This window comes from Phaseolus vulgaris, chromosome 9 (genome assembly GCF_000499845.2).
Source record: "Phaseolus vulgaris cultivar G19833 chromosome 9, P. vulgaris v2.0, whole genome shotgun sequence".
Classification (NCBI taxonomy): domain Eukaryota; kingdom Viridiplantae; phylum Streptophyta; class Magnoliopsida; order Fabales; family Fabaceae; genus Phaseolus; species Phaseolus vulgaris.
In genome coordinates, this window is record NC_023751.2 from 36,546,019 (window position 1) to 36,569,570 (window position 23,552).

Consider the following 23,552-nt stretch of genomic DNA (forward strand, 5'->3'; position numbering starts at 1 on the left):
ATAAAACCAGCTCGAAAATGACTTTGATACCATATTACGAAGTGAACTTTAAGTTTAACTCAACCCCATAAAATCGACTCAACAGGTTGAGTTTTGCACCCACTTATACACAATGAAATGTCCTCATCTCTAGTCGATATGGGATCTCCATCAAGATAGAATAAATAAAATGAAAGGAAGAGAAACCATAAACAAAATAAGTGGAGATTAATTGATGAAACAATTTGCAAAGCATTAGCATGCAGAAAAGAAGAAAGTGGGAAGAAATGATAAATCAATAAGCATTAACAAAATTGCAATTGGTCCTGATTTCTCCTTCTTCATCTTGGTCAGTGAGAACATCAACAAGGCCAAGCTTTCCCATAGACACTGCAAATTGGTGCTGAAAAACAGAATGTGTGGAAGTGAATGCTGAAACAAGAGGTGCAGTCCTTGGATCTGAGTATAGCAACTGATCAGTAGATAACAACCCTTTTTTCTTCTTCAGATTTATGTAGTACACATTGTCAAAAGTCTTTGGTGTTGTAGCATCAAGATCCACATATTCTGAGGCCCATCTACACTTCCTTTGCAAGAAATCAAGATACTTGGGATCTAAGCTTGGGTCTGGTTTTCCTGTTCCTTTGTAATTGTATAGCCTATACTGAATAGACCCACATGAAGTCCTTCCAATAGTATGAGCCCCTAACATCATCATCACATACATAAACCTATCATAAGATTGCATGCATACTTACAACAAACTATACAAGTTGAATTAGTAAAACATGTTAACTTTAGTATTTTGCTTTTGACCTTACATACCATATAAATTATGAAAGAATAAGGTTAAAAATACACCTTCTTATTCATTACAAATGTTGATATAGAAACCTGCTTTATAAGCAGCTTTATGAGTTTCAGTTAGACTTAAATCTAAGTCTTAATATGGTATCAGAGTTATTTAAAGTATATCATAACAAAGTAGACATCTTTCATACTTTACCTAACAATTTATGATTAACTGATAGAACCAAGATATTGTACTTATAAATGCTTCATTTGGTTTTTTTTTTTTTACCTGAGAGAGCAACCAAGTCAAGCACAGTCATGCCCCTGGACTGGAAAAACTCAATCATGGAAGTGATGTTTTCATGACCCGTAGGAACCAAAGCTGCTTCCTCAGCAAGGGATACCTTCCCATCTCTCCTACCATAAGGAACGTCCCAATAAGGTCCACCTACCTCAAACGTGGCATCCCTTGCAGCAGCAGTGAGAATGTCAGCACAAGACACAGTCTTGGGGCATTGTTTCTCTAACTCTGCCTTGATATCATCCACCACTTCAAACCCTCTCAGTGTCTTGCTAACTTTTGCTGTCCTCTCACTTCCATCATTCTTCAACAGAATAGACCCATCACATCCCTGCATTCATTCAAACAATGTTATTGTTTCAGTAAAACGCTTTTTCAATCTCAAATAATGGATAATATGTTATGTACTTCTCTCGTGTGTGACTGTTTTAACTCTTATATAAATATCAAAGTCGATCTAATCTATTCCATAATAGCATAAAATTTCCAAATTGGTACCTATAACTAAAAAAGGCCTATGCTACACAATCTCATCCACCATTTCCTATACAAAACAGAATTATGCAGCAGAAAAAGGCTAGGGTAATAGATGTTATGTACCCTGACAGAGCAATCATGGAAGTGGAGCCTCATGAGACTAGCTGCTAAAGTGTAGTCCTCCTTGATCCATTCTTTGACTTTGTTGTGTAGGATGGACTCAAACTGGGGGCATGTTTTACGGTAGTAACCAAAGGATAGAAGGTTATCAAATGTGGTTTCATCTAATGTTGGTACTTGAAGAGAGAAGACAGTGTCACTTCTTGAGGTTGTGTAGGAAGAGGAAGATTTATAGTCAGAGTTTTCATAATAAGGATCTGCTGAGGCTGAAATGATGCACAAAACCAGAAGAAGAAGAAACAATGGGATGGAAGAGTTGGACATGTTCTCTCTTTCCCAGATGTTGATGATAGGTGTGACATGGGTGATTGGTGAGTAGTATATATATATAGAGAAGAAGAGTTGAAACAAACGTGGGAAGCACAAAATGGAGCACACATGACATGCTAGCATGTTCCCTTGTTCACCTCAAAATCTACCACAACTCTTCCATACTTTATCTCTCTCCTATTATTTTTATATGCCTAGGGCATAATTCATTAAAATAATACTCGTAACCCATTTTTTATATAGTCAAACACCTTTATTATGTATATTGGTTAATATTTATTAAGAATTGTTCAATTATGTGATTATTAGGATTTGTTAATGTTATTGTTAATTATTGATTTTATTTTTAATTTTATTATAATTTTGTGGATTGTAATTTTCTTATTTTTTTAACAAGTGTATTTTTACAAAATTTTGTATATGGATTGGGTATTCCGTTTTATTTATATATATATTTTTTAAGAAAAAAGTATTACTCTTTATTTAACAAAACTTACGTGTTCATTCAAGATTTTTAAAAAATTGTATTTAACAATACATAATGCATTATATCATTACTAGAAGAAAATCATCAGATAAAAATTGATCACAACACGAAAATCATCAGATAAAAATTAGATTACAAAAAAATCATTAAATAAAAATTAATTTTAGAGACCAAAATAATTAATTACTATTTGAGTAAATTAAAGTAAATTAGAGTCCATTTTATAAATCAACAAAAATTATTGGTGTATAAATTAGTTTATATTATTAATAAAAAATTATAAAATAGGTTCTAAATTGGTATTTAACCCTTAACTACCAAAGTTTTAGCTAGTTATTATTTTATATTCTAAATTAGTCTCTATTAATATTTTAGAGACCAATTTAGAATCTAAAATATTAGTAAATAAAATCTAAGTATCTAATTTAGATACCAATCTAAAAACTATTTTATAAATTTTTATTAATAATATAAACCACTTTAGATATCAGTAATTTTCTAGTCTCTAAATTAGTATTTAATTTAGTTAATATAGTGACTAATTATTTTTTCTCTAAATTTGATTGTTATTTAATAATTTTTTATAGTTATATTTATTAAGAATTATAAAATTATGTGGTATTACTTTTTATTTAATAAATCTTATGTGTTCATTCAATGTTTTTTAGAAAATTGTATTTAACAATGCATAATGCATTAGATATAGTATAATATATGTTAAGTTTAAAAAAATTCTTAATCTTGTAAGAACTTTGTTTGTTAGGTATAATATATGCATTAGATATTTTTTAACACAAAACTATGTTTGTAAGGAATAAAACTTTTAAACTTGTATATTAATAATTGATTTTTTTAAATACTGGTAATATTCATGGGAAAGAAAATTATAGGCACATTGTATTAAACTATTTATTGTGATAGTACTGTAATGGTTGACTTTGACCAAATGTTTAGTATTTATTTCTTCTTTTAAGTTTTTGCTTTCTCTCTTTCAAATTACTTTCTTAAAAAGTTGTCATTAAATATGGCAAGAAAGAATAAGAAGAAAAGAGAAGGGCAAACTGATTGTGATTCAATATTTTTAACTTTTAAATAAGTTTAATTGCACATTTTACTACTCGATTATTACTATTTCGTGAATTTTATCATTTAAGTTTATTTTTTTCCCATAATTTACCTTATCTTTATATTTTACTTTCTTGCATTTTGCTCAATCATTCATTTCTCTTAATTGACTGATGATATAACACTGACTTATTAATATACATGTCGTTGATGTGAAATTAACGTATCCATATATAATCAAAGAAAAAATGTACAAAATTTTCAAAATAAATAGTAAAATGTAATTTTTTAAATTAAAGAGATAAAATACATAAAAAAAATAATTAATAATTAAATTTAAAATAGTAAACACCAGTTAAGAGATTCAGCCCTTTTCTAATATTGACTTAGTATTAGTAATATACGGAATGTTCACATGAATCGATGCGTGACATTATTGTATTGATATATAATTAACGAAAAACAAATATGAATTTTATAGAATAAAATAATAAGATGTACAAAAAAATAAATTAAAAGAATAAATACATAAAAATTAATTCATATATAATTAAATAAAAAGATGTTTTTATTAGTAAAAAATTAATAAAATTAAAAAGAAACAGAGTATCACAAATAAACCAAACTTACCACCTAATTTATAAGATCAGAAATTCATTACAAACACCACAAAAAAGAAAATATATATATGAACAGCAACAGCACCTGCTTAACAAATTAAGAACTTCGATTCCTCTCTATACTACAACTCTCCAATTAACTCATTTTGATAATTTCATTAATAAATAAAAAATAATTTTAAATATTATATTATTACATTTGTTAATTGCACATTAAACCTCTTAAAATATGAATTTTGAAAATGAATTAAAAGAAGTCACTTATATTATAATATAATATTATATATAAGTTAAAATTACAAGAATTATCTTAAAAATCATGGTTATGTTATATAAAGATGAATCCCACAATTAATATATGTTCCGAAAATATTTTTGAAAGAACAATCCAGAAGTCATTTTTAAAAGGGTAATATAGTCTTCTTAAAAAATGGGGTGCAAGAAGAAATTTATTAAGGTGCAGAAATAAACAGCCTTCTTTTTGGATGCAATGCAATAAGTTTATTTTCCCTTTTTTTCTCTTATAACTTCATTTTTTTTCCTTTCGCTGAAGACATTGCCTACACTTTATCAACTGCTGTATTAGTTTCGTTTTTCCTTTTGGAAGCAGAAATTGTATTATTTTAAATAAGATATTCAACTTTTAATTATTTATAAAAGTGGTGACGAAGAAAATTTATAACTTTGACATTATTTTGCATAGATACATTTTTTTTCTTTTGTTTACTTTATAATGATAAATAATTGCTGATAAAAATGATAAATATATACATGCTTTGTTATTTGGTTTATGTTATTTAATTTTATACATGCTTAATCTCTCAAAAACCATATTATTTGTTACATTCTTTAACAATTTTATTTTACATTGTTTTTTCTTTTTATTTACTTTTTATATATATGGTGATTATTATTAATTTAACCTTAATTTAGTTTTTTTTTTCTTGTGATAGTTATAAACATGTCATAAAATCTTGTAAAAATGGAATTTGTAGCTATTGGTATAGTAGGTGAATCATTTATCTTCACATTAGATGTGAAAAACATTTAGATGCAATTAAAACCATTTAAAAGAAAGATATTAGTACCAAAAAGTTATAGTTCTTGCAAGAGCCTCTTAAGATTTGATGCATTTATGGTAAAATTGTCATTGAATATAATTTGCTCGTGATGAAAAGACATAAGATTAGAGATTCTTCCTATTTATTAAGCTAAACTGTGGACTTTTAGTTATTATGCTATAAATTAAGTACAAGAAGTTTGACATAATTATCAATTGTAATTTTTTTGTACATAATTCAACTATTGGGATATAATAATTAATGTTACAAGTTGAATTCTTAATATATTAATTATTTTTTTAAGTATTTAATAAATTATTTTTTTTTCAATTTGTATATCTAATAAATTACAAAATTAAATGTCAATTTAAAAACTAGTTTATATTATTTAGATATTAATTATTTTTTTAATTTATAAAATAATATTTAATTTAATCAATATAATATTTAAGATTTTTTTTAAATTGATTTTAATTTAATGATTTTTTAAGTGTAATTCTAACTCTTGTATTCGTAAAAAATAATCATCTTTTCTAATTTTTATAATAAAGTATTTATATGTTAAAGTAATATTATAAATATAAGAAAATTTATTAAAATTATTAATATAGCATTCAATTAATTTTTTAGAGTTTAATTTATTAAAATAATAAATAAGAAAATATGCAATTAAGAAAATATTTTGCCTTCTTTTCTAATCTCTAAATTTGATTACTTCTATATCCATGACATTTTTCCTATATATAAAAGATATAAAATAGTATGCAAATAAGAAAATATTTCCCCTTTCTTCTAATCTCTTTTTTATCGATGACTATGAGTTTAACAAAATTGATTGAAAAATAAGCGTAGTGTTATTTTATGAGATTTTTTTTATGAGAAAATAATTATTTTCTAAAATATTTTTTATTCCATTTCTTAATATTTATTTAATAGTATTATCATATAAGAAAACGTATTTATTGTTAACACATTATTTGTAGGTAGTAGAATACATGCTTCCACCAAGAAAAATAACCTAGAACATGGGAATTCGTTTAAGAAGGACTACTTTATATTAAAAAAATTGTTAGTTTTCATCATGAACCAAAATGAAGTTCTATATTAAATATAAATATATAAGTTCAATTTTATATGAACAATCAGATGATTATATTCTTATTAACTGTTTCGATTTTTAAATATTGTGTTATGGACAAGTTTATTTGATGATAAAGTTTATACTAATACATGATATCTATATTTTAATTTGGTTTAATTAAGTTTTAAGTTTATTATAAATTTGAGTATTTTTAATTAATTTTTTTAGTTTATTGAGTATTAAAAAATTATATTTTTTTAATTTCGTTTTGTTGATTAATTTTTCGGTTAATTAAGTGAGGTGATTGTTATTTTGTGAAGTCTCTAGTTAGTATGAATAATAAAAATTATTTATTATTTTAGATTAATAGTATATTATTTTATATTAATTACAAAATATAACGATTTTTTTCACTTGAAAACAAGTAAGCAACATGGCAGCCAAAAGATCCAATTAACAAAAAATTAAATACCAAACAATTCACTTGAAAAATAAAATAAAAAAATTAAATATATACTGAATATATTAAATCTGTTTAATAAGGATTCAATTGAATTAGTTGGAACTTAATTAAACTTATTAATTTCGATATTTGTGATAACAATTTTAATATATATCTGTCTCTTATTTATGGGATCGAGGCTTTATTGTTTTTTTATTGTAATATAGTTAATAAAACTGACCAAAATAATTTGAATGAATACATGAGTTAAGTTTTGACTAAAAATATTTTAAGAAGAACAATTCAATTTTTTTAAAGGTACATTAATTGAAAATAGAAAAAAATGTAATTTGAGAAGTTTATCGGTTGTCACCTTTAATTATGAACTAGTTTTGGACTAATCTTTTCAAATATAGCTCAACACTATAGAATTTATTATGTTTTAATTTATTTTTTATAAATTTTATTACGTACATTACTTTTAAGATATTATCTTAAAATTCAATTTTATTAATGTTTTATTTAGGAGTCCAATTTTGTTTGTTAGAATTTTTATGTTGTCCTTCTATTGAACCTTTAAAATATACTGACTCTGATATATTAAAATATTTTAATATGTTTAAAAATATCAAAATTAATGTATTTTAAAGACAAGAGACAATACCAAAAATCTAAAAAGAATCCTTCTTTATTTAGTTGTTGACAAAGTATATATTTTTAAAATAAAAAGTAATTTTTAATTTTATTATGTTTTTATATTATGTCACTAAAAAAATTCATTAAATAAAAATTAAATTTAAAAATAAAAAATAATTACTCTCTATATGAACTAAATTAAATATTATTTTAGAGATTAAAAAATTATTTATATATAATTTCTATTATTAATAAAAATTTATAAGATAGTTTCTAAATTGATATCTAAATTACCTACCAAGGTTTTAGTTACATATTTTAGATTCTAAATTAGTCTCAATTAGTCTTCTAAAAATTAATTTAAAATCTAAAATATTAGTAGTCAAAATCTTGATACTAATTATTAGATACTAATTTAAAATTATTTTATAAATTTTTATTAGTAATAAAAACTATTTTAGATATCAATAATTTTTTAGTCTCTAAAATAATATTTAATTTAATTCAATGTTAACTAATTATTTTAATTTTTAAACTTAGTTAGAATTTAATGAATTATTTATAGACTAACCATTTAATGGAGTTATGTTAAAATATAGTGTTATCAATTTATTTAGTAATGCTAGAATTTAGGACTAGAGGAACCTTGTTAAGTGAGGAAATCGAAAAAAGACAAGACCAGTTGGAGAAGTAGCTAAGAGGGTTTACTGCATCAACTCTGCAACCAACCAACCAATCAATCACAAACACCAAACCCTACAAAATCTACATTAAACCATCAAAATTCACAACAACAACAACATTATATGAATTAACATCAACAATAAATATTTGTAGTAGTTATGCATAAACTACACAACTTTTCTTCATTTCACTGCAAAACTATATACTTTCTCTTTTATAAGCGTTACTTGAAGAACTTCACAAGAAAAGTTAACCATTCATTCGTGGCTTACGTATAATATGACAAATGACACCATTGACTTCCTACAACAAACAAATTACAGATTCATACACAAACATTTTCAAAGGGAAATTTAACTCTTCACTTTCTCTCCATGGTAGTTTTTCTTCTTCTTCAAACCATGCAAAATCCACCATTTTTATTTCCCTCTGTTTCTTCACCAACCACTCTATATTATCACCACTATAACCTCATCATACCTTGCTGACTTCACCGTTTTTTTTTTGTCTTTCTGGTTTCACTCCCTGATTTCTGCTGCATCACATCACAAAGTCTTAATATTTATTGGTTTATTCATTGCCACCTTTTTTTCTTATACTATTTCCAATGCTCTTTTGACCTTCTAAGCGTTGAGCTCTTCCACATTTAATGAATAAGCGTTTTGCCATAAATGGTAATTGGTTACTGTTGCAGCTGACTGACACAATCGCATACTCATTTATAGTCATTCATGGATCATAGACACGCTTTCTCAACACACTCTCAGCTGCTACCAACTCATCTATATATCTCCAATGCATGTCATGCAAATGCATCATCATCATCAAAACCTCTCTAATTTGCTTACACATATACACACTTCAAGAAAGCATGTGAAAGCAGAGCAACATGCACTACTACTACCATGTAGCTTCCCCGTGTACTTTTCCCTCACATCAACCTTCTATCTTCTGCTAAAATACATATATACTCACAATCCAAGAACAACCACCACCGCTTCCCAACTCACAACTACACCATTAAATTTCACTTGTCTTCATGTCTCTTTTTGTTAGTAAGAACAGAACAACAATTTCAGCTAAAGAATTTAAACTAGTCGTTACGTAAAGTAACCATCTATATATCCCTCACCCCTCACTGGCTCCTTCACTCATTCAATCCCAAAATGAAAGAAGCGTCAATGAGGATTTCAAACCTTGTTATTGTTCTCCTCCTCTGTTTTTCTTGTGCTCTGCTTTGCCATGGAAATGAGAGCACCATGAGAGTGCTTTTGGAGGTGAAGTCATCGTTCACTGAAGACCCAGAAAATGTTTTGAGTGATTGGTCAGAGAACAACACCGATTACTGCAGTTGGAGAGGGGTGTCATGTGGGTCAAAGAAGCGCCATTTTTTGGATGATGATGACGACTCGGTGCAAGTGGTGGGACTCAACCTGTCCGAGTCATCACTCGGTGGGTCGATATCACCCTCACTCGGTCGTTTGCAAAACCTGCTCCACCTTGATCTCTCTTCTAACCGCCTCGAGGGTCCCATTCCACCTGCCCTCTCCAACCTGACTTCGTTGGAATCTCTCCTTCTCCACTCCAACCAACTCACCGGTCAAATCCCAAGCGAGTTAGACTCGCTAACGCGTCTCCGAGTTTTGCGAATCGGTAACAACCAACTCAGTGGCCCCATTCCCGATACACTTGGATATATGTACAACCTTCGGTACATTGGTTTGGCCTCATGCAGACTCAGTGGTCCTATCCCTGGCAACCTCGCTCGGCTCGCTGAGTTGCAGTATTTGATTCTGCAGGATAACGAGTTGACGGGGCCGATTCCGTTCGAAGTGGGGTACTTCTGGAGCCTTGTAGTCTTCACCGCCGCTGGGAACAGACTCAATGGCTCGATTCCGAGAGAAATGGGTCTAATCTGGAAACTTCAAACTCTGAACCTTGCCAACAACAGCTTAACCGGGTCGATTCCGAGTCAACTCGGGAAGCTAAGTCAGCTTACGTATCTGAATTTCATGGGGAACCAACTCGAGGGTCGTATTCCACCGTCTTTGGCTCAATTGGGTAACCTTCAAAATCTTGACTTATCAAATAATACGCTTAGTGGGGAAATTCCAAAGGAGTTAGGGAAGCTGGGTCAGTTACAATATTTGGTTCTCTCTGGGAACAACCTCTATGGGACCATTCCAAGAACCATATGTTCCAATGCAACAAGTTTGGAGCACTTGATGATAGCAGATAATGTACTTTATGGTGAGATACCAGCTGAGTTGGGTCAGTGCCAATCCCTGAAACAACTTGATTTATCAAGCAATTATCTCAATGGGTCAATACCTACTGAGGTTTATGGGTTGGTGGGGCTAACTGATCTCTTGCTTCACAACAACACTTTGGTTGGTTCAATCTCTCCCTTCATAGGAAACCTCACTGAAATGCAGAATCTTGCACTGTTTCATAACAACTTGCAGGGTAATCTGCCCAGAGAGATTGGGATGCTTGGCAAATTGGAGATAATGTATCTTTATGATAATCAGTTGTCAGGGAAGATTCCTTTGGAGATTGGTAACTGTTCAAGCTTGCAAATGGTTGATTTATTTGGAAACCATTTCAGTGGTGCAATTCCCTTCACTATAGGGAGGCTGAAAGAGTTGAACTTTTTGCACCTTAGGCAGAATGAGCTTGTGGGTGTGATTCCCCCCACACTTGGGAACTGTCATAAACTGGCTGTGCTGGATTTGGCGGATAATCGGCTCCCAGGTGGCATTCCTGCAACATTCGGATTCCTCAAAGAGTTGAAGCAGTTCATGCTCTACAACAATTCTCTTGAAGGTAGTCTTCCTCACCAACTTGTAAATGTAGCAAACCTGACCAGAGTGAATCTTTCAAATAACAGACTGAATGGTAGTTTGGCTGCATTATGTAGCTCTAGCTCCTTTCTTTCTTTTGATGTCACGGATAATGAATTTGACGGTGAGATACCCTTTCTCCTGGGAAATTCACCTTCCCTTGAGAGGCTGAGATTGGGTAACAACAAGTTTTCTGGTGAAATTCCAAGGACATTGGGAAAAATCACCACATTGTCATTGTTAGACGTCTCAGGGAATTCACTCACAGGTCGAATACCAGACGAGCTTTCTCTGTGTACTAACCTGACTCACGTTGATTTAAACAATAATCTTCTAACTGGGCATATACCAACATGGCTTGGAAGTTTGCCTCAGTTGGGAGAGGTTAAGCTCTCATTCAATCAATTTTCTGGGTCTATTCCACTAGGCCTACTCAAACAACCCAATTTGCTGGTTCTTTCCTTGAATAACAATTCTCTTAGTGGAAGTCTCCCAGGTGATATTGGTGATCTTGTGTCTCTTAATACCCTCAGGCTTGACCATAATAACTTCTCTGGGCCAATCCCTCAAGCAATAGGTAAATTGAACAATCTTTACGAGCTGCAGCTATCCAACAATGGCTTTAGTGGGGAAATACCAATTGAGCTTGGAAGTCTCCAAAATGTCCAAAGCATTTTGGACTTAAGTTACAATAATCTCTCTGGTCATATCCCATCTTCACTTGGCATGCTGTCAAAATTGGAAGCACTTAATATTTCTCACAATGAACTCTCTGGAGAAGTGCCTTCAGTAGTTGGTGAAATGACTAGCTTGCAGGAGCTTGACATCTCTTGCAATAACCTTCAAGGTGCATTGGATAAGAAATTCTCCCGCTGGCCAAATGAGTCGTTTGAAGGCAACCATCTTTGTGGAGCATCTCTTGCAAGCTGCAACAGTGGTGATGGTTCCAACAATAAAAGGTCAGTCTTCAGCAACACATCAGTGGTTATAATCTCTACACTTTCAACTTTAGCTGCAATTGCTTTACTTGGACTTGTAGTGATCGTTTTCCTTAAAAACAAGCAAGAATTTTTCAAGAGAGGCAGTGAAGTAAGTTTTGTTTTCTCCTCTTCACCACGAGCACAAAAACGATCTCTGATCCCTCTGACTGTGCCTGCAAAGAGATATTTCAGGTGGCAAGACATCATGAGTTCCACAAACAATCTAAGCGACGAGTTTGTTGTTGGTATTGGAGGTTCTGGGACAGTGTACAGAGTTGAATTGCCCTCTGGAGAGATCGTGGCTGTGAAGAAGATTTCAGGAAAAGATGATTATTTGTTGAACAAAAGCTTTATAAGAGAAATCAAGACTTTAGGGAGGATCAAACATAGGCATCTGGTAAAACTGATGGGTTGTTGTAGCAACAGAAACAGAGGAACAGGTTGGAATCTGTTGATATATGAGTATATGGAGAATGGGAATGTTTGGGATTGGTTACATGAGGTGCCCCTCAAAGAAAAGAAGATCCTTGATTGGGACACAAGGTTCAAAATTGCTATAGGATTAACTCACGCAGTGGAGTACCTCCATCACGATTGTGTGCCAAAGATCATTCACAGAGATATCAAATCCAGCAACATATTACTAGATTCCAACATGGAGGCTCACCTGGGAGACTTTGGACTGGCAAAATCACTTGTTGAGAATCCAGAATCTAACACAGAGTCTAATTCTGGCTTTGCTGGATCTTATGGATACATGGCCCCAGGTAATAATTGATCATACCATTCACTTGAATTCTTATTTATCTCATTTCTTTTTACAAAACATAGATACAATTAGAACTGAAGTTTTACCATAATGTTCTGTGCTGACTTTTTAATGCAAACTTTTATTATCCAGATTATCAAGGTGAAACTCTAATTTAATCCAATCAGAATATCGTTCCAAAAACATCTAAGTTGTTCATTCTATATCTTGTCCAACTGTTAACCATTGATTGACATTTCAATGTTTTTAGAGTATGCATTCTCACTGAAGGGCACAGAGAAAACTGATGTGTACAGCATGGGAGTTGTGCTGATGGAACTTGTTACTGGTAAAATGCCAACAGACGAAGCTTTCAGCGCAGAAATTGACATGGTGAGATGGGTGGAGATGCACCTTAACAAGGAAGGCATTGCGGCTGAAGCAGTGATAGATCCTCAGCTGAAACCCCTTTTGCCTGGTGAAGAGTTTGCTGCATTGCAGGTTCTCCAGATAGCCATACAGTGCACAAAAACTTCACCACAAGAGAGGCCAACATCAAGGCAAGTATGCGATCATCTCCTGCATGTGTCCAACAACAAAATTGTGGATTTTGAGAAGAAGAATCTAGATCATTACTGGTGATTTTCTTTCCAACATATTGAAGATGAAGAAAGACATGTTTGCTGTTGTTGCTGTGTGTAGTTCTGGTTTCTGCATTGCTTCTTCCAAAACTTATCTTATATATTCAGATAAAGATTGTTAAATTCATTAAGATTATTGCATGTTAGGAATGTAACATTGCTAATGGACTAATCTTATCCTTGTTATGCATGTCTCTTCTTTTTAATATATAGTAAAGTTCAATACATAAATATTTCTTATATATATGGATGCTTATATATTAACATTCTCAACTATAAAAATATACATTTCATATTTTAATAAATTAATATTTTATTTATTTATTGCAAATTAATAAAGGATATGGTAATTAAAATATGAACGTGACAGTAGAATGTCAAATTAAATCTATGTAGTATAAGTTAGAGGATAAAAATAGAATAATTTTTTGTTCTTATTAGTATAAGTGAGAGGAAAAAAATAGAATAATTTTTTGTTCTTATAAATGTGGATATAATTTTATGTCAATTACAACATGATGGATAAATCAGGTAACGGTTAAATACGTTTTCTCTCTAAGTATGATTATAAAAAAAAAGTACTTAAATGAAACAATGTTCAAAATGAAAAAAAAAACATAATTTAAGATTCAGAAATTGATATGATTTTATAAATGTGTTTATTATGTGATGGAGTAATTTTTTTTAATTTACAATTTAAACATTAATAAACTTAAACTTTTATGCAAAATCTTTAATTTCTAATATTTGTCCAAGAATTTTGGTTGACCTTTAAAATTTTGAGTCGACATATCATAACCTAACTATTGCTTTTAATTAATATACAAAATTCAAATTCAAAATTTAAATTATTCCCACATTCAATAAAACAAAACTACAAATTAAATTTAAGCTATAATTGCGTTATAAATTCTCACACAAATCAAAGGAGCTACAAATTAAAATTCAAATAATTGCATAATTAAATGTGACACATACAAGAAGCTACAAATTCAAATAAAAAACGTTTCTATTCAAAATCTAATTTAAATTATTCTTTCAAAATTAATGTCCATAAATACGCATTTATGAATATTCTAAAATGAAAAGGGAAGCCTTTTTTTAGTAGAAAAACGAATATTCTACGTAGATCACATAACAAGTACCATTTTGATACTTACAAAGTAATCTTTATACTTTTATTGAATATTCTGTGACATTATTGAATACATTTGGTAACAATTTATGGATTATCAACTTATTAATTAAATAATATAATAATACATGAAATCTGACGGTAATTTTTATTTTAATAATATACACAAATTAGTTATCTTTTTAAATTTCAGAAAAAAATAATAATTCGTAAAATTAATTAATTAAGTGTGATTATCTTTTTTATTTTAGTCATTTAGTAAAAAATTAATTAAGTGTGATAAAAAGAAAATACACAATAATAGTGGGGAAAACTCACCACCAAAAAACACTTTGATTCCTTTAACTATTATATTTAGTACTTTTTATATATAAATATACTATTTCAGTATTATTAGTAATGAAATTTTGGTACAAAAGTTTTTGCAAAACTGATAAGAATGCGTGTAACAAATTATTACTTTTAATAACAAAATGCAATAATAATTTATTTTTGTCTATTTTAAGTTATTTCACATAAAAAATAATCATATAATCTATTATTATATTTTAAAAGTAGGTCTTTTTTATATTTTTATTTTCTAATTTTGTTGAAAATGTCATCACTAGTCCCTTTTTTTACTATATTTTTAGGTCTAAAGAAAAGTGTATAGGAAAAACACATTTTTCCTAGATATTTTACTGTTTTGCTAATGAAAAAATTTTGAAAAAAAAAAAAAATACAACAATAAATCGTGTTTGAAGTTTATGATTTTTTATTAAAAAAAATCGTGTATACAACATATCACTTCAACTTTATTACATAAAAGTATAACAGAGATAACTTTTTTTTTTTTTTTTTTCTTTCAAATCATGTATATTGAAAATGATTTTAATTTGATTAATTTTCTATTAATATATCAAAGTTTTGCATGATGAAATTATTTTAACTTTTTTTAAGTAAATTTATATATAATAAATATAATTTTAATTTTGAATTGAAATTTTATATTATAAACACGACTTCATTTACTTTAAAACTTAAAAGAAAATTTTGAAGTCATACTGGTAATGCAATACCACGACTTCACTTTTAAAAATTGAAAAATAATAGTCATGTACGACTTTAACATTAGCGTGTAAAACCCTAATCAAATTAAAATCATCTTCAAACTACAAGACTTTCAATGAAAGAACAAAAAAGAAAATCATATATTCATTATAATATTTTTTTTACTAAATTACATTAAAATTTTAAAAAATACCTTTTTATTATGTTTATTTAATATAAATATTTTATCTATAACTTTACATTAAGATTATTTTATTGTATATAAAAAAATTATATTTAATATATTTAAAGTTATAATACAAAATTTAGAATAAAAATATTAATATAAAAAAGATTAAATATATCTTTCGTTTATATACTATAATATGAAATTGATGTTTGTAGGATGAAAATGATTAGAATGAGTTTTTTTTATGTAAAATTATTATTATTATTTTTTAAATATTGTTAGTTTGTTTTGTGTCAAAAGTCTTTTGGTGTTTTGATTGCAAACTGACTACTTTATATTGATTGATGAAGTAAAATATTAAATTAAATCAATTTTAATGAAAAAAAGAATATATTTTAATATTTTCATATTTCGAGAATGGTATAAAGTTTAGAAAAAAATAAAAATCAATCTCATCTTATAATAGAAGGAAGAAAAGCATATTTAATAAGATAAAGATATTAGATAAAACTAAAATTAATACAAAGTTAGTGCACCTAGAAAAAAATGAATAATTCTTCATATTCTATCTACCCACTATAATTTTTCTGAAATATATAAACTAAAATGCACTAAAAAATAAAAAACAAAATGGAAGATCAAGAATTAGAAAGGAAAAAATTGAAACAGAGTCTAAAATTTTTATAGGGTATCAAAATTAAATTTTAAAGAAATAACGAATGGTTTAACTGTTGATAAAAAGAGGAAAAATGTTTTTTTGACACTCTTCTAAAACATTACACTCACTTAAGCAAAGAACACGAATGTGATAAGTGTTGATAACCAAAAGAAAGTGAGTGAAGAAGAAAGTTGAACTGAGAGAAGAAACCAGAAATCACAATAACTTGTGAAGTTAATTTGGTCAACAGAATGAAAAAGTAGAGAGTGATGCACTTAATCTTCTAATACTAATAAATAAGACGCTCACTCTAGACGCTCTCTTTCTTTTCTTTTCTTTACCCCACAATCTCAACGGTCCAAACCCAACGTCTCTCTCACTGCACCACACTGTTTCATTCGTCTATAACAATTCTCAAACTTTTCCAAGTTTTGTTGCACTTTTCTAACACCCTGTTTCCTTCTTCCTTTCACATCTACAAAAACAAACCCCAACCACGACAATGCTTCTTCCATTTTTAGCCACACCCCTCCCAACCAAAACACACGTTCCTACGTACGAGGAAACAAAACAGAAACATTAACAGCCAACGTTTTTTTCTTTTTATTTCTCTGCTTTCGTTACGAAAGAGCTCTAAATAGAGGCAAAGAAAACGGGAATGAGGTAAAGATTATTTGTGAGCATTTATAAGCCATAAACACCTCCTTCGTTTCCGTAAAACAACTCGTTTCTCCTTCATATTCTCCCTCCCTCCCTCCTCTGTTTTACTCTACCCTGTTTTCTTTTTTTTTTTCTGCCTTTTTCTGTGTGTTTCAGCAAAACGAGAAGAGTCTTGTGAGGTTGCAATGTCTCCGATCTCTCCACCCATTTCCCTCAAATGGGTTTCCGTGTCTCCACGTTCACACCCTCCTTCGTAGGGGTTTCGACAAACCGAGACAAAACAACAAGGGACACAAACGATAAAGAAAGCCGACATGGCCCCGTCCGAGGTTGATGTTGTTTCTTCCTCGTCCTTCGGTTGCGTTCTGAGGGACCGTAACAACCGCGAAGCATGCAGGGAAAGCAACGTGAAGGGCACGCATAATGATCATGCTACGTTACAAAGAAACATCAAGAACTTTGTCATGGACCTTAACACGTGCATGGGGGTGTCCTCTGTTTCCACAACAAACGAAAATGAAAACAACAGCAACACCACCACCACCACCAGCAGCAGCAGCAGCAGCAAGAACAAAGGCGTTAACCAGCGTAAGGCTCTAAAAAATAACCGCCTAGAGAGACTTCGTTTCACACGAGCAAACTCCTTCAACAACGGCAGCAGCAGCAGCAACAACAAAGAGTCTTCCTTGGCCTTGTTGATCAGCCCGAGACACTCACGGCTTCTCGATCGATGGGCAGCTAGACAGGCTCGGGAGATGGTGTCGAATTTGGCGAATGAGGTTGAGTTGTTGTCAATGGATGAAGGTGACATGTTCCCAAGGACACCCAGTTCGTCGGAGGAAGAATCCATCTCCTCAGAGATCCCTAACATGGCTGCCTCTTCCCTTGTTCAGATATGGGAGAAGAGGCTGAAGCAATCTGTTGTCTCCAAAACGAACACATTGGCAGAGAAGATTGGTTCGACCTCTTCTCCCACGAATGAGCATGTCAATGCCTCATTGCCCGAGGAAGAAAGCTTTGATGGACCTTCAGGGAATGAAGAAAGTTCCTTTCCTGAGTGGGAATCAAGTGACCATTCTGTTTCGCCACAGGCGAGGTCTGAGAGTGGTGTCAGTGTTGCTAGCCTCATAAAGAAACTCACTTCTACCGGGCAGAGTCAGAGTTCAACACCTTCTTTTCTTGATGATAATGAACATGAAGGGTATGCTAGTAGTAGTGTGACAAGTTCTCCTTGTAGAGAGCGTGAATGTGGTCAACAACAGCAACCACCTTCAGAACATAAAATTGTTTGTCCGCTGCGAATTAGAGGGCGCCAAGCATTCAATGATTTGCTTATGCAGATGGAGAAGGACAGGCATAGGGAGCTCAACAACTTGGCAGAGCGTGGAGCAGTTTCTAAGTTCGCACAAAGAGGTCGCATTCAGGTAAAACAAAAGGCAAAGTGGTGGTTCTTCTTCTGCTATGTTAAGCTTTTTACTAGTTCTGATCGTGACTCCTTTTCTATGCATGAATGCAGGCATTGCTTCGGATTAAATTATTGCAACGTGACCTGGCGGATAGTCATAGGTCCCACCAGAAATCAACATTATGTGAATTAAACAACAGACAAGCACAAGGGTCTGCAATTATGCAACTAAGGTTTGATCTTTTCTTGTCAAGTGTGAACTTACTGATTGAATCAATTCCTTTGATTAGACCATACCTATTCATTTACCTTGTCTAAAAGAAAGCTATTGAATTTAAAGGTGGTAGAAAAATGCATTGAAAGATATAACTTTCAATGTTTATCTATTCTTAGTGGACTATTTATTGTCTGAGATGCGAAACTATTAAAAATATACATTCACAAACTTGCTCGAGTATACAATTCTATTTTCTTACCTAAAATTTCAGTTTTTTTATGAAATAACAAAAATATTTTTTCTTCATATAATCAATCAGAGGTTGTATACTGTAATTTAGGAATGAATATGATGAGAGCTGAGAAGAGAGTAAATGCACAATTGGATTGGCATTTCCTTTTGTAGCTGGTTTTTGGTAGCTTGCATTGATTATATGCATAAGTTCTTAACTATAAATCTCACCCAAGTTGATAATTTGGTGAATAAACAATTTCAATTATCATAATTTTTATGACAAACAGGGAAAGATTTACCAGCGGGGTTGAACTTAGAACTACTGTCCAGGCAGAAGTAGCTAACCCAAGAAGTCCTCAAAGAGAGGAAGTTAACAAAACCACTCAATTGGGTAACTCTGCCACCACTGATCAACTCAGAAAAGACACAAGAAACCAGAAAGCTCATGGCAGTGACAATCTCGCCACAAAATCCACACAAAAGTCAGTTTCACATACTAGAATAGATCATAATAATACAAAAGAAGCTTCTCCAAGTTCAGATGTCATGGTCCAAGAAACACATCCACGTTCAGATGCCAAGGCTCTACACAATAACTCAAAAGAAACTAGTGAGGCAACTACATCCATGATTGATTCAAGTATAAATGAGATGACAGACAGGGCAGAGGAGAGTAGCGAAAAGAATGGTATTACTAAAAGTAGTAATGATGAGACAGTGAATGAGAAAGATATTAGTAACCCACAGTATGCTGAATCCAGTTACAAGGAGAAAATAGAAGAGGCAATTGATCAGAACTATGCTGAAAGCAGTTATGGTGATGAGATGGAGGAAGAGGAAATTGACCAGAATTGTGATGATGAAACTAATTATGACTGGATCAGTGAAATTTCTAGGCCTAGGAGCTATTGGGAAGAGCGTAGGCAAGCATGGTATAGAGAGATGCTTGAAACTGGTTCTCAAAATGAGGATATAAAGAGGCTTCTTGAAAGGTACATAATTTTTTTCTTTTATTTTTTATGTCAGCTAACACCTCAAGTATTATTATTTAGATGAGAAAAGGTCAAATTTGAATGCATTTACTTTGGAATTGGACAATAACTCGTGAAAATACTTTTTGTATAAACTTCATTGATCTGAACATTAGTATATTATGTTTGTAGGAGAACAGTGTCAAGTTTCCTTTCTAGTGACTTCAGGGATAAAATGGATAGATTGATGGTATCTCATAGGGGAACACAAGCACATTTAGTCAATAGTCAAGACCATGAGGAAAACAGCCAAGAATTGATGGCATTTTTACAAGAACGCTTGCATTCTGCAAGAACTTCTCAAGAGGGAAGAGATGGAACTGAGGAAGAAGAAGAAGAAGAAGAGGAGAAGAGAAGTCACACAGAGGAAGAGGAGGATAATGCAGATGAGCATGAAGAGGAGAATGAGCATGAGGAGGAGAGCTTGATAAGTGATTCATATCATGAAGCTGCTGATCGTTCCTCATCATGGAGTTACAGGGACAATGAAGCCGGTGATGATTTTGATAGAGTTGTTTCTACATCTCCACAACCTTATCAATCTCAACCTTTCTATCAGGATAGTAGGCAATCTCCATCCACCAATCATCATTCAATGGTAAGTATGCATTTAGTATAATCTTGATACATATGAGGGTTCCTAAATCTCTTGTTAAATGCAAAACTGCTCTGCATGAAGGAAATGGAACTCATATATGATTTGAGAGGGCACATGGAGCAACTCTATCACGAGATGTCTGAGCTAAGGAAAACAATAAAGGGATGCATGAATATGCAGATGGAATTACAACAAAACATGAAACATGAGGTTCACTCAGGTTTGTGCTTATTTCTATAATGTTTCACTCTCAAAGTGAGTGTGTTACTACAAATCGCCAATTGCATCATAGAATTCGGTTGATAGAGGTGCCAATGTTAAACAGTTATTACCATGTTAACAACTTGAATCTTAACAACATTAACTTTCAAGTAAATTTGAATACGTAAATGAACACTATTTTCAAACAAGTTTCACGTTCTTCAACTTTTTTTAGCAAGTTGAAATTCAATCATTCCACTAGTTCAGAAGGGAAGATTTCTCTTCATCAAACATATTCACTTTCTTCTCACCCCATTTGTTTTTTCAACAAATTTTACTACTGTGTTGTATTGAAGCTGAATATGTCTAGAAGATAATGGTCTCTACCAATTTTCTTTTGCTTTCTTTTCCTGTTTGCCTCACAATAACTTCAGTCATGCAATGCAAACACCATTACAGTTAAAAAAGAAGAAAATAAGTGCCGTAACAGGACTCCAAAGAAAGGCAACTGCTGCATTTGCTATGAGGTGAAAGTTGACACGGTCTTGTACAGGTAATTAACTGCTTCTGAATGAAAATGATTTGTTTCCATTTTCTGAGAAAAGTTGAGTCATGTAATGGCCAAATTCATTGCAGGTGTGGCCACATGTGTGCGTGTCTGAAGTGTGCCATAGAGTTGCAATGTAACAGTGGAAAATGTCCCATATGTCGGGCTAAAATAGTGGATGTTGTTCGAGTATATGTTGACGGTTAGGTGTGATATTGGACAGAATCTCACTCCATAGGACTATCCTTAGTCCTCAAACTTAGCCAGCTGCTACAATTAACAACATAAACCATACAACAGTTTCTCCTTTCTTACATATTCTTTCGTCAAGGGAGCATATGATATTTTTTAGGAGAAATTCGTTTGACCAACATCATTGTACATTTGTCGTAGTTTTAAATTTAATCTTTTTTTCCCTGTTGATATGTGTCAGTGTTCAGAGTAACAGTCTCAGTCTTGTATTACAAGGATATATTATAATAAAACTAAGACAAACGCTTACACAACACCCTCGTGTATTTCTAGCAACATGCTGAAAGGCTTAGAAAGAAAGTGATAAACAATAGTAGTGTTAACATAATAACATCAAATCAAAAGAATGTTGGTGTGTTAATACCCTTCTTTTCTTTTGAAATTAGAAAGTTCTGACATTAGTGGTAGAGCCATTAGAACTATATGCAGGTCACTGAAAAGGGTTCATTCCAATTTTTCATAAATCTACTAAATGCAATCTAATACATAAAATTCGATGGACAAGAAAAACGCGGGAAAAATGATACTGTAACCATACCAGTTCATGTCACTGTTCATTATTTAACATATCTTTTTTTTTTTCATTTCTACTCCTATTAAATGCAAGGTCATAAGAAAGAAACATGATATAATTTTCTTCTAGAGCAAGTTTAGTACACTAGTCTAAATAAATGGTTGGAGAAATGTTGCTAAGATTTTAGCGATCGTGAAAAATCATGGTTGGCCATGGTGATCAGAAGAGCTTCTGAATGATATTTGGGTTTGGTTCACCTCTTCTAAAGTTTATATGTTAATGTAAACATTGCTAATCAATAGTTAATGCAACCTCAAGTTTATCTGACTATGGTTCTTTTAGCCAAGAGATAGATCCCTTAGTATTGTATTATCAACTAATTAAAAGGAATTAACAACATTAACAAATTTCAATCTCAAGAACTAATTTGAGATATTTTTAAATCTAAAAGCTATTATAAAGTCTGAAAATTGAGGAAAGTGTTTAGCAGTGAAATTAGTATAGAAAACGTATAATCTCTAAAATGTAAAACACGAAATCACGGATCTATATATTATATAATTATGAATTATATAAAATAATAATAAAAATTTATGTGTATATGTATGTTTTAATTTTTTTTAGCAGAAATAGGTTTCTCATGGCTAATCCAAAAGAATTTGTTCCTTTTTTTTATAATCATAATACAAATTTATACAATAAATTTGAATTTTAGAAAATTAATATATTTTTTCTTTTCAAAATTGTATTAAAATCGTGATAAATTTGACAGAAATTTAACAAATATTTTTTGAATTGAACAATTCATCTATATATATCTTATAATAGTTGTACAAATATCAATGTCCGATACGTGTATATATATATATATATATATATATGATACGAAAACATTATTTAAAAAGCCATAGGAATTGGAAAGAGATCATTCTCAATCGCTCTCATTGAATAATCTTACAAGCTGGACCGTACGTGGATGTGACCAAGCTAGTTGCTAGTACCTTGTACCAAATTCCATTAGTGTACATTGTAGAAGGCCTTATGAAAACACAGTGAAAATGTGTTATGAACATGATATTACGTAATTTCAGGTTATGTTGCATTTTAAGGTTGTCTTGGAGTGATTTTGCAGTTACCACATGAATGCATATAACCCAGCCAGCCACCAAGGGCCCAGCTGCACTCCCAAGACAACTCCTGCTACTCATCTCTTAGATCCAGGATTGGGCCCATCAGTGTTTCTACAGCAAAATACTATTGGACTAATCTCCTAGAAAACTAGAATATCATTATCCTTTCTTTTGATTAACGATGAGATGTGTGAAAATACCAGGGAGTTATTTCAGATAAAAATCTACAAAAAGTTGAGTTGTTTAAATTAAAACATATAAAGTGAATTTATAAAAAAAGTTTATTGATATTTGTGAGTAGTTTGTGTGTGAAGAAAATTTTAATATTTTAAAATATTAAAAATGTTAGTTTTAAAATTCACTCTTATCTCTAAAAATAATTGAAAATGAAATATAAGATATTTTTGTGTAAATTTTAGTTAATTAAAATTTTATAAATTTTTTTGATACCATTTAATAATCAA

General features: G+C 31.0%; 3 protein-coding genes across 4 annotated transcripts; 2 read left to right on the forward strand and 1 right to left on the reverse strand.

Annotated features, from left to right (window-relative positions):
* Positions 1 to 188: 188 nt before the first annotated feature.
* On the reverse strand, positions 189 to 2,025 carry LOC137823030 (peroxidase 7-like). Its single transcript, XM_068628099.1, has 3 exons — positions 1,673 to 2,025; positions 1,061 to 1,403; positions 189 to 684 (listed from the first exon to the last, which is right to left on the reverse strand). The coding sequence occupies exons 1-3, from the start codon at positions 1,991 to 1,993 to the stop codon at positions 275 to 277; spliced, it is 1,074 nt and encodes a 357-aa protein (XP_068484200.1). The 5' UTR covers positions 1,994 to 2,025; the 3' UTR covers positions 189 to 274.
* Positions 2,026 to 8,449: 6,424 nt separating this feature from the next.
* Positions 8,450 to 13,477, forward strand: LOC137821915 (LRR receptor-like serine/threonine-protein kinase GSO1). 2 transcript variants are annotated; one of them, XM_068626718.1, is made up of 3 exons: positions 8,893 to 11,877; positions 12,091 to 12,665; positions 12,918 to 13,477. In XM_068626718.1, the coding sequence occupies exons 1-3, from the start codon at positions 9,242 to 9,244 to the stop codon at positions 13,286 to 13,288; spliced, it is 3,582 nt and encodes a 1,193-aa protein (XP_068482819.1). In that variant the 5' UTR covers positions 8,893 to 9,241; the 3' UTR covers positions 13,289 to 13,477. The 2 variants fall into 2 exon arrangements, with proteins under 2 accessions (XP_068482818.1, XP_068482819.1); XM_068626717.1 differs by having other exon boundaries at positions 8,450 to 12,665.
* Positions 13,478 to 16,732: 3,255 nt separating this feature from the next.
* On the forward strand, positions 16,733 to 21,700 carry LOC137822501 (uncharacterized). Its single transcript, XM_068627396.1, has 7 exons — positions 16,733 to 18,383; positions 18,476 to 18,597; positions 19,103 to 19,807; positions 19,979 to 20,444; positions 20,526 to 20,664; positions 21,105 to 21,198; positions 21,282 to 21,700. Exons 1-7 carry the CDS (start codon positions 17,274 to 17,276, stop codon positions 21,397 to 21,399), a joined length of 2,754 nt encoding a protein of 917 aa, XP_068483497.1. The 5' UTR covers positions 16,733 to 17,273; the 3' UTR covers positions 21,400 to 21,700.
* Positions 21,701 to 23,552: the final 1,852 nt, after the last annotated feature.